This window comes from Phasianus colchicus, chromosome Z (assembly GCF_987193195.1).
Source record: "Phasianus colchicus chromosome Z, bPhaCol1.hap1.1, whole genome shotgun sequence".
NCBI lineage: Eukaryota > Metazoa > Chordata > Aves > Galliformes > Phasianidae > Phasianus > Phasianus colchicus.
The window spans coordinates 58,366,435-58,379,909 of NC_143476.1; the positions used below are offsets into that span (position 1 = coordinate 58,366,435).

A 13,475-nucleotide genomic window follows, 5' to 3' on the forward strand; every position below is an offset into this window, starting at 1 on the left:
TGAAAAGAGAAATAACAGTAATGATATTATTATACATGCATACTTGCAAAACAAGTGATACACAACACAGTTGTTCACCACCTGCTGTCTGAGGTAGACAGTTTCCAAGCAGTGGCTGTCCCTGCAGCCAACTTCCCAGTGTTTTATACTTTTTTGCATGACACCACATGGTATTGGACATCCCTTTGGCCAATTTAGGTCGCTGTCCTGGTTCTGGCCCCTCCCTTATGCACACCCGGCGACCTTGTTGGCAGGGCAGCATGAGAAGCTCAAACAACCTGGGCTCTGTGCAGCACAGCTCGGCAACAACTAAAGCATCTGTTCTGCTGCTTCTTCTTCTTTTAAATTATTTTTTTTTTATTTAAAAAAAAAATATTTTTAACTTTTCTTTTTCTCTTGCAGGCACAACTTGTTGCTTGTCACCTGAAAGCAAGCAGCTTCCAGTTCAGCAATTCCCAGCATTAACCGACTCAGTGGATTTAGACTTCTTTAAAAAACAGTGAACACTGTTTGTGAGTTGTATTTTTCCTCCTAGCTGTAGCATCAACAGAAAGCTGAGGCTGCATCAGCCATTTTAAATGGTTAGCATGGGCATGCAACCCTGGTGCCAGCACCACTGCCAACAAACCACAGCAGGCACCATGCCCTCCCACCAAGATGCTGAGCTTTGGACAATGTGTTTTGCATGTGTTCAAGCTAGACGTTCTCCAGAAAGCTGAGCTGTGATGCCCAGAACTGCATTTTGGAGACATGACTCCTCATGGAGGACCCACAGTCTTTCCACCTCCTCACACCCATCCCTCCCTCTGCTCATAAACGTACTGTTCTCACAGGGCGTGATGTTGCAGCGCTGCCAGTTGACTGGCCGTGGTCTCCAGGAGCAGTAGTGCTCGAGCACAGGTTTGTTGGTACGGATGTGCACGCAGTCCACACGCCGGGACTGGAAGCCGTAGTTTCCACAGGTAGCTGTACACACTGTCCACAAGCTGACCCTCCAATGCACGCCACAGATGTCAGTCCAGCAGTTCTGAGTGCTCAAAGGCCTGTGAGCAAAAGTGAAGGGGCAAAAGTCACTCACTGCACTGTGCAAGAAGTGTGTGCCACTCTGCACACCCTGCAAGCCTTGTGTGCCCCAAGTATTACTTATTCTGAGCCCTGTCTTCACCGTGTGCAAGCAGAAATAAGCTCGGTGCACTGAAAAGCAATTTTCAACTGCACTCACAGGCTAGACCTTCAGATATTGTCAACTGGTATAGGACAACTGGAGTTGAACAAAAATTTGAACTGCTGGAGTGTTTCACTTAAATATCACCAGCCCATAAATGCCGCAGCAGAATGCCACTAAAAAAGGTGTAATGAATGAAGTAGCACCCATTCAAACACATCAAAGGTTTGTTACTTTTTGATGTCCGCAATCAACAGGAAACAAAAAATGTTCTTATATAATCTCTTTTTACCTTCAGCACAGTCTAATGGGAAATAAATATGTTTCTACAAAGTCAGTGGATTTTATTTGAAGAAAAACAAATGTGTCATTCTTATCCAGTTAGCATTTGTGTTGCATTGAGAGATAGGGAGACTGGAAGCTTTGGAAGTTCACCACTAGCAGATAATGAACATGCTCCTACTCTCAGAGATAGCACAGTGTTTCAGTTAGGTTTTATTATGCTAGTTCTTCAATTGTTAGCCAGCTCTTGTGTGTTTTCCTAAAATTATTTTCTTAATTTTATTTTTATTTATGTATTTATTACCTCTGGGGCTGATATGAATGAATACTGAAGTCTTGGCTTAAGCCTGCTGAGGTTTATGCCACATAATTTAACAGGTTACAACATGACCGCTTTGCTGCACAGGGAAAACCCAAAAGATGTTTGCTAAACCTCCAGTTTATTCAAAATCTCTCAAAGAACAGTGGTGTAAGATATTTCTGTCCTACCTCGGTAAGGCACTGCACTGATCAGATGACACAGAAGTCCCATCTTTTGTCTGGCAAAATATCTGTCTGTGTTGCACAGCGAGTCGTGGCCCAATGCAAGGCCCATTACACTGTGAAAACAGAAAATCACTTAATGGAGGTAAAAGTCAATGTTCTCCTTTTGTAAGACTGCTGGTGAAATAAAGTGCATATTGCCATGCAGTAACTGTGCAGCTTTCAAGAATTTCCTGCAGTTCTGCACACTTTGGAGGCTGAGCACACATTTATCATTTGTCCTACTTCATCCCCTCCAGCTATATTGAAACAGCATTTCTGTATCTGCTCTCTAGATTCATTACCCTCTCCTCTTCAATAGTTCAATCTTAAATACATCTGTAGGGCAAATAAAATGCTCTCACATCATTAGCCAAGAGCCTATGATCCATACAGGAAATCTCGATACATTCCTTTTACTGTGCATTTTGCAGCTTGTACTACCACAATTTACGAGCAAATTGTTAGTAACAAAGAACATATTGAACCAAAATAATATTCCACTGGAGAAAAAAAAAAAAGTATTGCAGGACAAGAAAGGAAAGCATGTCAGAAGTAGCATATCTGAAAGTATGTTCCAGCAAAAAAGACATCCTAACCTATTCAAGTATCAGTTGCACACTTGCTGTTTATCTCTTCTAATCTTCTCCTTCAATTAAATCACAGTTAGTTCTGGATATTAAGCATGTGTTTTTGTTGTTTTAAGTTAAATTAACAGTTAGTGAACAGTTTACTTGATGAGTATCTGGCCATTATATTCCAGAACAGACAAGGGGTTTGAAGAAAGGAGCTTTAATGTGAGGAAGAAGGAAGTTTTGGAAGGGGGAGGCTCATGATCTCTCCTGCATTTTGTTATGAAGTGAATACTTCTATTTTATAAGTTTCTCAGGCACCATTAGAATCTTTTAGAACTGTTTTCTTGTAAACACTCCACCAAATCTACCATAGCCATCAGATCTGACTCCTGAAAACTTAAACTGAAACACATTCCATAAGTGCAAAGAGCACCTGTAGACTTAGAGAAAGCAGAATGCTATTTTTCAAACTTGTAACTTATTTGTAACCTGTCTAGGGGCAGACCTTTCCATTGGGGACAAAAGAGGAGTCTGCAGTGGAAATCCTGTTCACATGTGGTTCTTCTGATTCTGCCTGAAGGTACAGAGACCCAAACATGCATTGTATCAAATACAGAGTTGAAAGCACTAAGCAAATTAATCACCTTCTCAAAAGCCTGCAGAGTACAGCTTGCAGACCACAGCCTCTCATCTTCTGTCACTCTTCCTAACCCACAAAATGAGTCTTCAGACTGCTAGCATGCTCCTTACCTGGCCCCAGGAGGAGGCCACCCACTCAACACAGGGTTGCCTGTTACAGTTCTGTGTGTCCACTGGGCGCTTGGATGCTTGAGCACAGGCTTCATTTGACATTGGGACAGAGCTGCCTTTTGCTGTCAGTCGTTGGCATGTCACTCGTCGCATTTGGATTCCTCCACCGCAGCTCCGTGTACATGCAGACCATGATGTTACCATCCACCTGTGAGAGAAAGGCAAGAAGGTCAGGGAGCAAATATGTGCTAATGTGTGAATAAGTGCACTGTCTGCAGTATCATCAGTGTCAACAGGACTTGATGTACTGGCCCAAAGTAAGCTAACAATGACTTGCATCACAGTACTGCACTCAGACCCCTGTAGTAGCCATCGAAAACTGGTCGTAAGATGAAAGCTGAGAAAAAAGTACATTTTTTATTTAAGCATCTCTCTGAGGGTTCTCTGGGCACAGAATCCACTTTTTCCTCTTAATGTTGTTTTTAAAAGCCTAATAAATATTTTTTGTCCAGTCACAGTGGTTTGGCATGGCTGCTCTCACACCACTGCACAACAGGGGCCTTGACAACAGGTTGCAGTCACTGGCTACGGCCCATTTCCACTCCTTGGCAGGAAAAACTGTCCCTGTAAAGTTGATGGAGTAGCTCTCAGGGCACTTTGAACTCGCTGCTGACAGATTGGAACCAAGACGTTGCTAGGGCCTGTTGGCCTGCTCTGTTATCTCCCCGACAGCTGAGATAATCCAGGAAAGCCTGAAGGTTGTGCAAGGATGGATTTGGTGTCCAGACAACACAGAGACAAAGGACATGTTTCGACTTTCCTTTTGAGCTCAGACTGTGCATTTGTCAACCCCGTATTATCAGAGGTTTAAAAAATCCAGTATAACTAATAAAAAACCTCTAATGACAGAAAATAATTATCCAAATTATTTGTCCAAACTATTATGTCCAAAGGCACAAATTCTTAACACAACCTTGCCAATTTATCATTAGTTGGAAGACTCATACCACTGGACTTGGAAGGTACTGGTAGGAACAGGACTGACACAACTGATTATTTGTTCCCTGAGGAGATTTATGGTTAAGTCAGCAGTCATTAAGTTTCAGGATTCCCAGCAAAAGTGTGGTGTTACTGGGAGGAAAATAGTGCCCATCTCATCCTCTAATGGCACTGCTTATGATTACTTCACAAAACAGGCAATAGGTATTCTCTAGCCCTCTGGAAAGGCATCCACTACTAATCCTCAGTGTTCTGCAAGTGATTAACTCCTTAATTTCAGAAACAAGTATATAAATAGATATACTTCTGACAAAGAAAATAAAGACACAACTACTTTTTTCTTGTTGCTTAGTGAGGTTGAAATTGAAGTTTTTCCATCCCTCTATTGTAAAGCTCTGCTCTGCATTTCAATCAACTTCAATTTCCAAGCATACATCTCAACATTTTCTCAGGAACTGAGACAGGAGTATGGGTCACATTACAGTTCAGGAAAGGTATAAAAGGACACAAACTATTTCCATGGAATTTACTGCCATCACTAACGCAAACTGCTGTTAATGAGTGTGTTTTATATTTCATCAAATCTCTTTTGGTTTCCTTCTTATGACTCAGCTGGCAGCTCAAAAAACAGTTGCTTGCAAAAATGGGTAGGAATATATATAGAAAAGGTAATTAAACAGTATCTTGCCATATACCCAAGACACAACCAGACTGGTAAATCTGACCGCTTAGTTCTCATCAGGTTGCTTAGCACCTCCATGACATCAGACTAGACTGTTTTTTAATATAAATGCCAGTTTCAAATAACTCTGCTGAATGAGAAGTTGTACTAAATTTCTCTTGAGATCCTGACCACTTTGTAAGTATTTGTTTACTCAAACACAATATGTCCACTGTGAAAATCAGGGAGAGGAGAAAAAGAAAAAACAGAAAAATTAAAAAAAAACCCACTTATACAAATCTCAACTAAGGAGTCACTGATTTGCAGAACTTGGGCATCTTAAACATGGTGAGAGTAGAGCACTAAACTGACTTTCACATCAGACACTTGGGATGTAGTCTTCTTTACACCAAAGGGTGTGAAAGGAGGAAAGTGTCAGTGTGTTCTGTGGGGTGCATGCAGCAGAAGAGGGGAAAGATGTTGACACAGTCAAAAATCTTTCAAGCTGTTGTAACTCCACTGTGTTTACAAGTAACTGAAAAGTGAGGGATTACATGGGCAGTGGGTTACAAGGAAACAATGTCTCTAAAAGGAGGCAGAGCTCAGTCTGACCCCTTTCATGCCCACCATGTCCAATGGGATTTGCTTGCAAAAGACATTTCCGCTGTCCTAAGGGAACTCTCAGCTTTATAGCTGCAGCTGCAGTCCTGCTTGTTTTGACATTCAGGCAACACAGAAGCTCAGGGGAAATAACAGCCCCAAAGGAGCTGAAAGGAGCTGCTAAGTCTAGCTTTTTGCATGTTTTGCTATTGGAATACAGTGGTATGAAGTAAGTTTGCAGATGACACCAAGCTGGGAGGTGATGTGGATCTGCCTGAGGGTAGGGAGGCCCTTCAGAGGGATCTAGATAAGCTGGATTGCTGGGCTGAGGTGGATGGGATGAGGTTCAACAAAGCCAAGTGCCGGGTCCTGCATTTTGGCCACAACAACCCCATGCAGTGTTATAGGCTTGGGGCTGAGTGGCTGGATGATTGCGAAGAGGAAAGGGACCTGGGGGTGTTGGTTGATGCTCAGCTGAACATCAGCCGACGTGTGCCCAGGTGGCCAAGAGGGCCAATGGCATCCTGGCCTGCATTAGAAACAGTGGCCAGCAGGAGCAGGGAGGTGATCATCCCCCTGTACTCAGCACTGGTGAGGCCGCACCTCGAGTACTGTGTTCAGTTTTGGGCCCCTCTCTACAAGAAAGACATTGAGGCCCTGGAGCGTGTCCAGAGAAGGGCAACGAAACTGGTGAGGGGTCTGGAGCACAAGTCTTACAAGGAGCGGCTGAGGGAGCTGGGATTGTTTGGTCTGGAGAAGAGGAGGCTCAGGGGAGACCTCATTGCACTCTACAGCTTCCTGAAGGGAGGTTGTGGTGAAGAGGGGTTTGGCCTCTTCTCCCAGGCAACGAACAGGACCTGGGGAAATGGCCGCAAGTTGTATCAGAGGAGGTTTAGCTTAGACATGAGGAAAAACTCTCTCTCAGAGAGTGGTCAGGCACTGGAATGGCTGCCCAGGGAGGTGGTGGAGTCGCCATCCCTGGCAGTGTTCATGAGGCGTCTGGATGAGGAGCTGTGAGATATGGTTTAGTTTGTGGTAGCAATGGTGATAGGGAAGACGGTTGGACTGGATGATCTTACAGGTCATTTCCAACGTTGTGATTCTACGATTCTATGAAGCTATGTGGGACAGGAAAATCTTACGATACTGCAGTTCTTGAGTGATCTTACGATCCTGCAGTTCTTGTGTACAGAGCTCAGAACAGGCATAAAATTTACATCTAACACAGGGTAAGGCTGAAATTACCCAAGAGAACTCAGACTGTACAAGTCTATGTGTTAAGGCTAGATGGGTGAGGATGCTGAGAGCAGGGCAATGTTTCTACAAGGCTGCTCACTATAACCTTTGAAAGGTTATGGATATTGGAGAGGTCCTGACAATTGTAGAAAGACAAATGTTTCCCTTATTTTCAAAAAACTACCATGAGGATGATATAAAAGGAACTAGAAGTTAGTTGGTTTTACTTTGATCCCTAAGAAAATTCTAAAGGTACCTGACTGACTATGGGAAAGAATGACCAGACCTGAGTACAAGGAGAGGGCAGTAGAAGTCATTTACCCAGCCCACATCAAGGTGTTTGAGACTGTCTCCCTCAGTATTCTAACATCCGAGGTGCAGTGTTAATAGTCTGGGTGAGTTGAATAAAACATGGAGTGAATTATGAGGCTCATAGAGTAATGGTTTATTGACTTTACTCCACCTAAAGAGTGGTAGCAAATAGTATCCTGCAGGACTCACTGTATGTCCCTGTTAATGTTCTTATTGGTCAACAGGACAGGTATGGGACCCAGGCCCAGATTTGTTTCCAATTGTCCAGATTATTAATTCTGAGGCTTACTTTCTTCTGTTCATTTTCTAGTCATTGCTAAGTGAAGAGTATTTAATTTATGTTACTAAAACACAAAGATACTATGTCACTCTTTTTTCCAACATACAGCAATGTCTGAAGGCTCAATTTAGGGTGAAGTCTTTTCTTTCATGAAGTACTGCAACAAGCAGAAGGCATTGTTCCCCATCTCTTCCTGCCTAGGTAACATCAGCTGATAGTGAAGCTTATAAGTTTAAATGACTAGTGAGATGGAAATCCAGTTTTCTACCTTAGTGTAAAAATGCTGAAAAGCATTCTTGACTATTCAGACTATCAGAGAAGATTCAAAAGTACCATGAAACTGTGACCTTTGCTAATAAACAGGAGGCAACAGCTTCTTCATTCTTTTCTAACTGAACTACTACAAGGGTAAACACTCCTTATATACAATGTACTGTCAACATTTTTCACAAATCTTGCTAAAAATTCCCAATGTCTATGTTAAGCACTCATAAATTCTCTTTCAGCCATGACTTTGTCCTAGACAGGCAGCAGCAAGGCTACAAGGGCATGCTGTCCATTGCAAAAAATTCTTGAAGTACATGTTGAAAACATCTATGACATTTTAGTATAATAAAGGCAAACCGTGAAGGGCAGTCTCTCCTATTGCATGCGATGGGCTGCAGGGTTGGCTTGGGCTTCTCTTTGCAGTTGGATATATTGACTTCAGTCCCATTCAGTAAGCACCTCAGTTGGGGCACCTGCACTCCTTTGTGGCCACAGGAAGCAGAACAAGCCATCAGCTTGTCCACTGACCACTGGTAGTCTGTCAAAAAGCAAGTGAGAGTCATGTTAACACTTAAAAACTGCCAGTGAGAAATCCTTAGAAAAGAGAGAGCTGATCTCCAGGATGAAAAGTTTAGACTCAGTGTCTCGTCAGGGCAGCAATGCTTGAAAGACACCAGGCAATGGAGAAAGGAGCAGAATTCCAGCTAATGTAAGGCACTGACCATATTTTCTAATAAATCCCCCCTTGTTTTTTTTGTGTTCAGAAGCACAAGACATAGAAGGTGAATGAAATTCCAGGGCAGTCAGTGATACCAAATGACAGGGATGTGGGGCATTACAAATCCTGGTATTTATACAAACTTAGGTGAGTAATTAGCTATCTGTTAGCTATCTGTGGAATAGATTCAGGAACTTCAGTAAGCCATTGGGAAAATGAGAGCAGGCACCATGACACTGGCAAACATGTAAGCTTCTGATATGCAGCCAAACATGACACTGCAGAAACTCTCAGAGTTGGTATATACAGTACACATCTCTAATGCAAATGATGAGAATTTTTTTCCCCCTTAAATTGGTTTTTTGAGTGCCTAGGGATCTCTTCCTATTATATTCAGCCAGATTTTACATTTGGTTCATGAAAAAGGTGTTATTAATCCTCCTGGCATTACATCTTTTCACGACTTTTCAGAAGGTTGGTTAAAATAAAATAAAAACAAACGTTTAAGCTCAAATATCAAAACTGTGATGGGAAAATATGAGGGCTGTTAGGATGACACAATCCCACCTTGCTTTTCATTCTGTGAGAGCTTTGAGGCTGAGATGGAGCTGAAGATCCACCTTCAGCAGATACTGCCAAGCATTAAAAAGACCCATCCTTGCTCTCACATGCCCTGTGAAGGACTGTGTGAGTCTCCTGGAAAGTCCTTAGATCTTGCCTTTGGAAAGACTGGATCACCCCAAAGTAGGAGAATAAAAGAAAGGAAGTGGGTTTATAATATTAATCTGCTTCAACATCTGTAAGGCACACTTTCAAACTCAAATCCATATATTCAAAAATACAGTGTGCATACTTTCACAGCAATAATTAACAGGATTAATTCTTAATCATTTATATTTGTATACTTAGAGATGTCATGGCTAGCTGCAGCTAATAGTGTTATCTTACAACAGTGTGTATCTCAACAGGCAAATCACAGAGATCATCGGCAAAAAAGGGGTTTGCAGCACTTCTGAAAAGTTTTATTGTAAAAATTAAGGAAAAGTTAAATTCTTCTCCACTCCATTCCTGTCAACTGCAAAAATGAAAGATGTATATTCTGTTCCAACCCATTCACACTGCTCAGTTCAGTGGCTTTGTCACCTTCAGTTAATTTCTAGGGTAAAAATAACACAGTTTATTTTTACAGCAGTTTTACAAGCAAAGGGTTTTTGAGCACTGTGTAACGCTGACTTTAGAAGATTAACAGAGGGGTTTCTAATCTTATAGGTTTGACCTGTGACACCTCTGTCTGGAATTTTAGGTTAATGCAGCAGCCGTGAGTATAACTTGAATCAGCAAAGCATGCTATTTGCTGAGCAGGCCAGAAGTATCAACTGTCATTTTGGGAAAGTGACACAGCAAGTGAAACCTAAGATGCTGCAAGATTCTTGCTAGGCCTGCAAATTTATATCCATAGTGGTAGAATATCAAAACATTAATTTCCTGCTTTGCATCACAGTCTTGGCTTCAGAGCCAAGAAATTTAGGACAAGAAAGGCAACGCAGGGAAGTCAATGTCAAAAGCTTCACAGGGGAGAAGCACAGTTACCTTGTATTGCCAGGGAAGTTTTTTGTAAGAGTGAACCAGCCTCATTCTGAGCAAGGCAGCTGAATTCTCCTTCAGGAGCATCACTGATGTTGTATATTTGAAGAATTTGTCCTGCTGCTAGGAAGCGATGCCTCAGACTGAGAGGCTTTCCAGAGTAAAGCCAGGTGATATTTGGAGTTGGATGGCCATCCACAGCACAACCTAAAATAAAAGAACATGACATAACCCCACTGAGGATTGAACATACTGCAAAATTACTTGAAGTGGTCAAAATAGAGGAGTCACTTGTATTCAAATTCATTCTCATTTTCTTAGAATGAAAAACATGAATAATATTCCTTCTCTTCAGATGGAAAAAAAAAAAAAACACCTCCAAAAAGTCAGCTAATCAGAAAATAGTGGATCAGTTTGGAAATATTTATAGCCAGCCTTCTAAGACTTCCATTATTTTAGATCATCTTCATTGCAGTATTGAGAAAAGTGGGATAGTGAGGCTGCACACTTAGCATAAGCTCTATAAGTATGTTTGAAAAGCATCTCAAATAGAACTTCTTCTCCAGCAAACCTATTTTAACCACCTTTTTTTCTTGTCTTTTTATTGTAATAAATTAAAAATCAGATGTTTGCATGCTGAGAAGCAAAGGGAGCATCTATAATACCTGGATCTACTTCTTAGGCTGACTTCCACTCAGAAGGATCCGTACTGGATCTCCCACTGGCACATTAGCCATATGCAGCTTAGCTCTCTTCCCTCTTGCTGGCACTCCTAGTCTGCATCCACAGTAAGGGAGGGTGCTGGCCAGATAAACTGCTGTGTGGGGCTTGTTCACTCTGTATTAAATGCATACTATCAAGGGCAAGGAGTCTCCAGCAGGTGTATAATACGCACAGTAGCCTGTGCAGTTACAGTGGCAATGTTTCTCTGGCAAAGAACTAATTAATGCAGCAAAATCTTAAAAAAAAAAAAAAAGAGAGAGAGAGAGAGAAAATAAATGAAAGAAGAAAAAGGAAGATGGAGAGAGTGCTCAGTGCTCACAGTGGTCACTTCTCTTGCCTTGTTCTCTTCTTATTTAAAAGGATAATGAGTCTTTGCTATTTGTTTTAATTTCCTTGGCAAGGTCTAATGCAGTTTTACCCTTGGCAGCTCTTTTCCTAATGCTGCACTTCCTGACCACAAAGACACAGCTTTCTTTGCTGACTTCCTTCTTCCTATTACTGTGAGCTATTTATTCCTGTTATGTTTCATTTTACCTTATTCCTTTTGTCCTTTCTGAGTACTTAAACCTTTTCCTGCTATTGTTCAGAAAAGCAAGTCATCCAGCTTCCAGGAGATATTCATTCTTAACAAAATGAGTGACGTGAAAGGTATCAGCCTAGCTGGTTTACTGTTTAAGGTTGCCTATGTTAAAAGGAAAGGAAAATAAAGGAATACTCAAGAAATGGACAAGCTTAACAATAAGTGGCTGTATGATTTTCCCTATGGTACTGTAATTTTTTATAGCTTGCTTGTCTTCTAAGAGAATTGCAGAGATTTCCACAGGTCAGCACATAGCCATGACAACTGACACAGCGCTGCTGTGAATTCAGTTTTACTGTTGGCATTTGCAAACAGTCTACATAGGATAAATGAAGAAAGCAGAAAGGTCAATTTGATGTTAAATGCAGAGCAACTGAAATCAACTTCAGTATGCAACTAGTTGTAGCTCACGCCTGTTTGTCTTTTAAAAATGTTACTGCCAATCAGATCAGTGTAATCTTCCTGATACTATTTCCCTTGTTTTCATATTGTTTCTTCCTTCATAATAAGTATATGACAATACTAGCTAAAGCAACAGCCAGTAATCAATAATATGAGAGGAAGGAAAAGAAAAAACTAACAAAGTGTCTAAATATGTTACACCAGTGAATAATTATTACATTTTTTTCCTTGACAGTGAAACTTTACTAACACCTGTGAGACTCATATGTAATGGATATTCCTTATTTTTGTATGCAGAACAAGAATCAATCACATTTTGCAAGCGAGATTTCCTACGTTTCCCACATGTATGGACACATAAGATATGGGATAATGTTTTATGCATATCAAGTAAGAGTATAATAAAAAAAATCTTCCATTAATATCCCTTTCCCAGGAATAATTTTAATGCAATTTAATGCCTATTCACAACACTTAATTCTCTATTCCCACCCATCCCCGTCAATACTGATGGCTTTTTCCTTCCAAAGCTTAACAAACAGCCTGAGAAAAAAAACTGGCTTTATTTCTAAACAGACCAACTGTTGCAGATTGTTAGTACATCAGAACCCTCTGCGAAGTAGGGAGAAAAAATTTGGAAGGACTAATTCTGAGCAGCAAAACTTGTGGCATGATAGGGACCTTTTCCTTCAGCTCTTCTTAAAGAAAGAAAATACTGCCTTCAGCCTCCCTTTCAAAGTCTTCCATGACTCTGAACTAATTCAAAGCCAGGATGAAGCAGTCATAAATGTGCAAAAGCTGGAGAAAAAAAAAACAGAAATCTAATACGAATTACATCATTTAGTTGGAAAAGTGTTATTATTTCGAGGATAACAGGAGAATATTTGGGAAAGGAAGAACATTTCACAACACTGCAAATCATTTATTGAGAGGAAACAGTAAATGCACAGTGCAGATGAAATTCAAGACCCTGTTATATCTCTGCAATGCTCACTGTATGACTGTAGTCATAGAAAGATTTTGGGGGTACTTTGCTAATGCTAAGTGAACAAAATCTGTAGCACGTACACACTCATTTTTCATTTGCAGACTTAGATTACAGAACTATGCATATGTTAATGCTACTGACTCTAGAATTCCTTCTATAAGCCTGCTAACTTAAGTCAGCAGAATTGAATGGAAGCAATGGTGAAAGTGTCAAATAAATAATGCAGTTACTAAACACAGTTTGTAACAGAAGGAAAAAGAATACAGAACTGTTTCAAAATCCTTGAAATCCTTAATATTTATTCGCACATGTTTGTACTTGTCTTTTGACAAATAGTTCTCTATTTTACTACTAAACTGCTCATCAATCACAGTCCTTCCAATATTTGTTAAAGATGGATTCTGAGTGAAGACTTGGGATGAGGAATATTCTTTGAAATTTGAAATTTCTTTAAACAAAATAGACCTGCAGTCTGAGCTCTGATTATTTCCTACTTAAGAGATAGGCTTAGTTAGGAGAACCCAGACATGAACACACACTGTAACATGCAGTCTGAATTCATCAGTATTAACATTCAATACATGGTTGTACATTAAAGTCCAGTTTTATACTCTTGCTCTTCATGGTGAACTCTCCGTGCAACTTGAGATGTTTAATCTGCATTACTTTGGAATAATTTGATTCAATGATAAAAGTCATACTTGATTTAACTTGGGTGACTAAAATGAGAAATGCATATTAAACCTAAGGTATTAAACCTAAATTTAAACCACTAAATCTAAATTTAATTCCTTTTTGTACCTAGCATATAGGACAAAATTTGACAGGAGT

At 40.6% G+C, this 13,475-nt stretch overlaps 1 protein-coding gene across 2 annotated transcripts in view; it reads right to left on the minus strand.

The window, feature by feature from the left end:
- The window catches only part of ADAMTSL1 (ADAMTS like 1), a 413,510-nt gene that overhangs the window by 5,098 nt on the left and 394,937 nt on the right, over positions 1-13,475 (minus strand). For both annotated transcript variants that reach the window (XM_090131351.1, XM_090131350.1), the window contains 5 exons: positions 9,958-10,158; positions 8,007-8,187; positions 3,295-3,502; positions 1,937-2,046; positions 823-1,043 (listed from right to left, as the gene is read on the minus strand). In XM_090131351.1, coding sequence (XP_089987477.1) covers positions 823-1,043; positions 1,937-2,046; positions 3,295-3,502; positions 8,007-8,187; positions 9,958-10,158 — 921 coding nt within the window. The remainder of the gene's footprint in view (positions 1-822; positions 1,044-1,936; positions 2,047-3,294; positions 3,503-8,006; positions 8,188-9,957; positions 10,159-13,475) is intronic.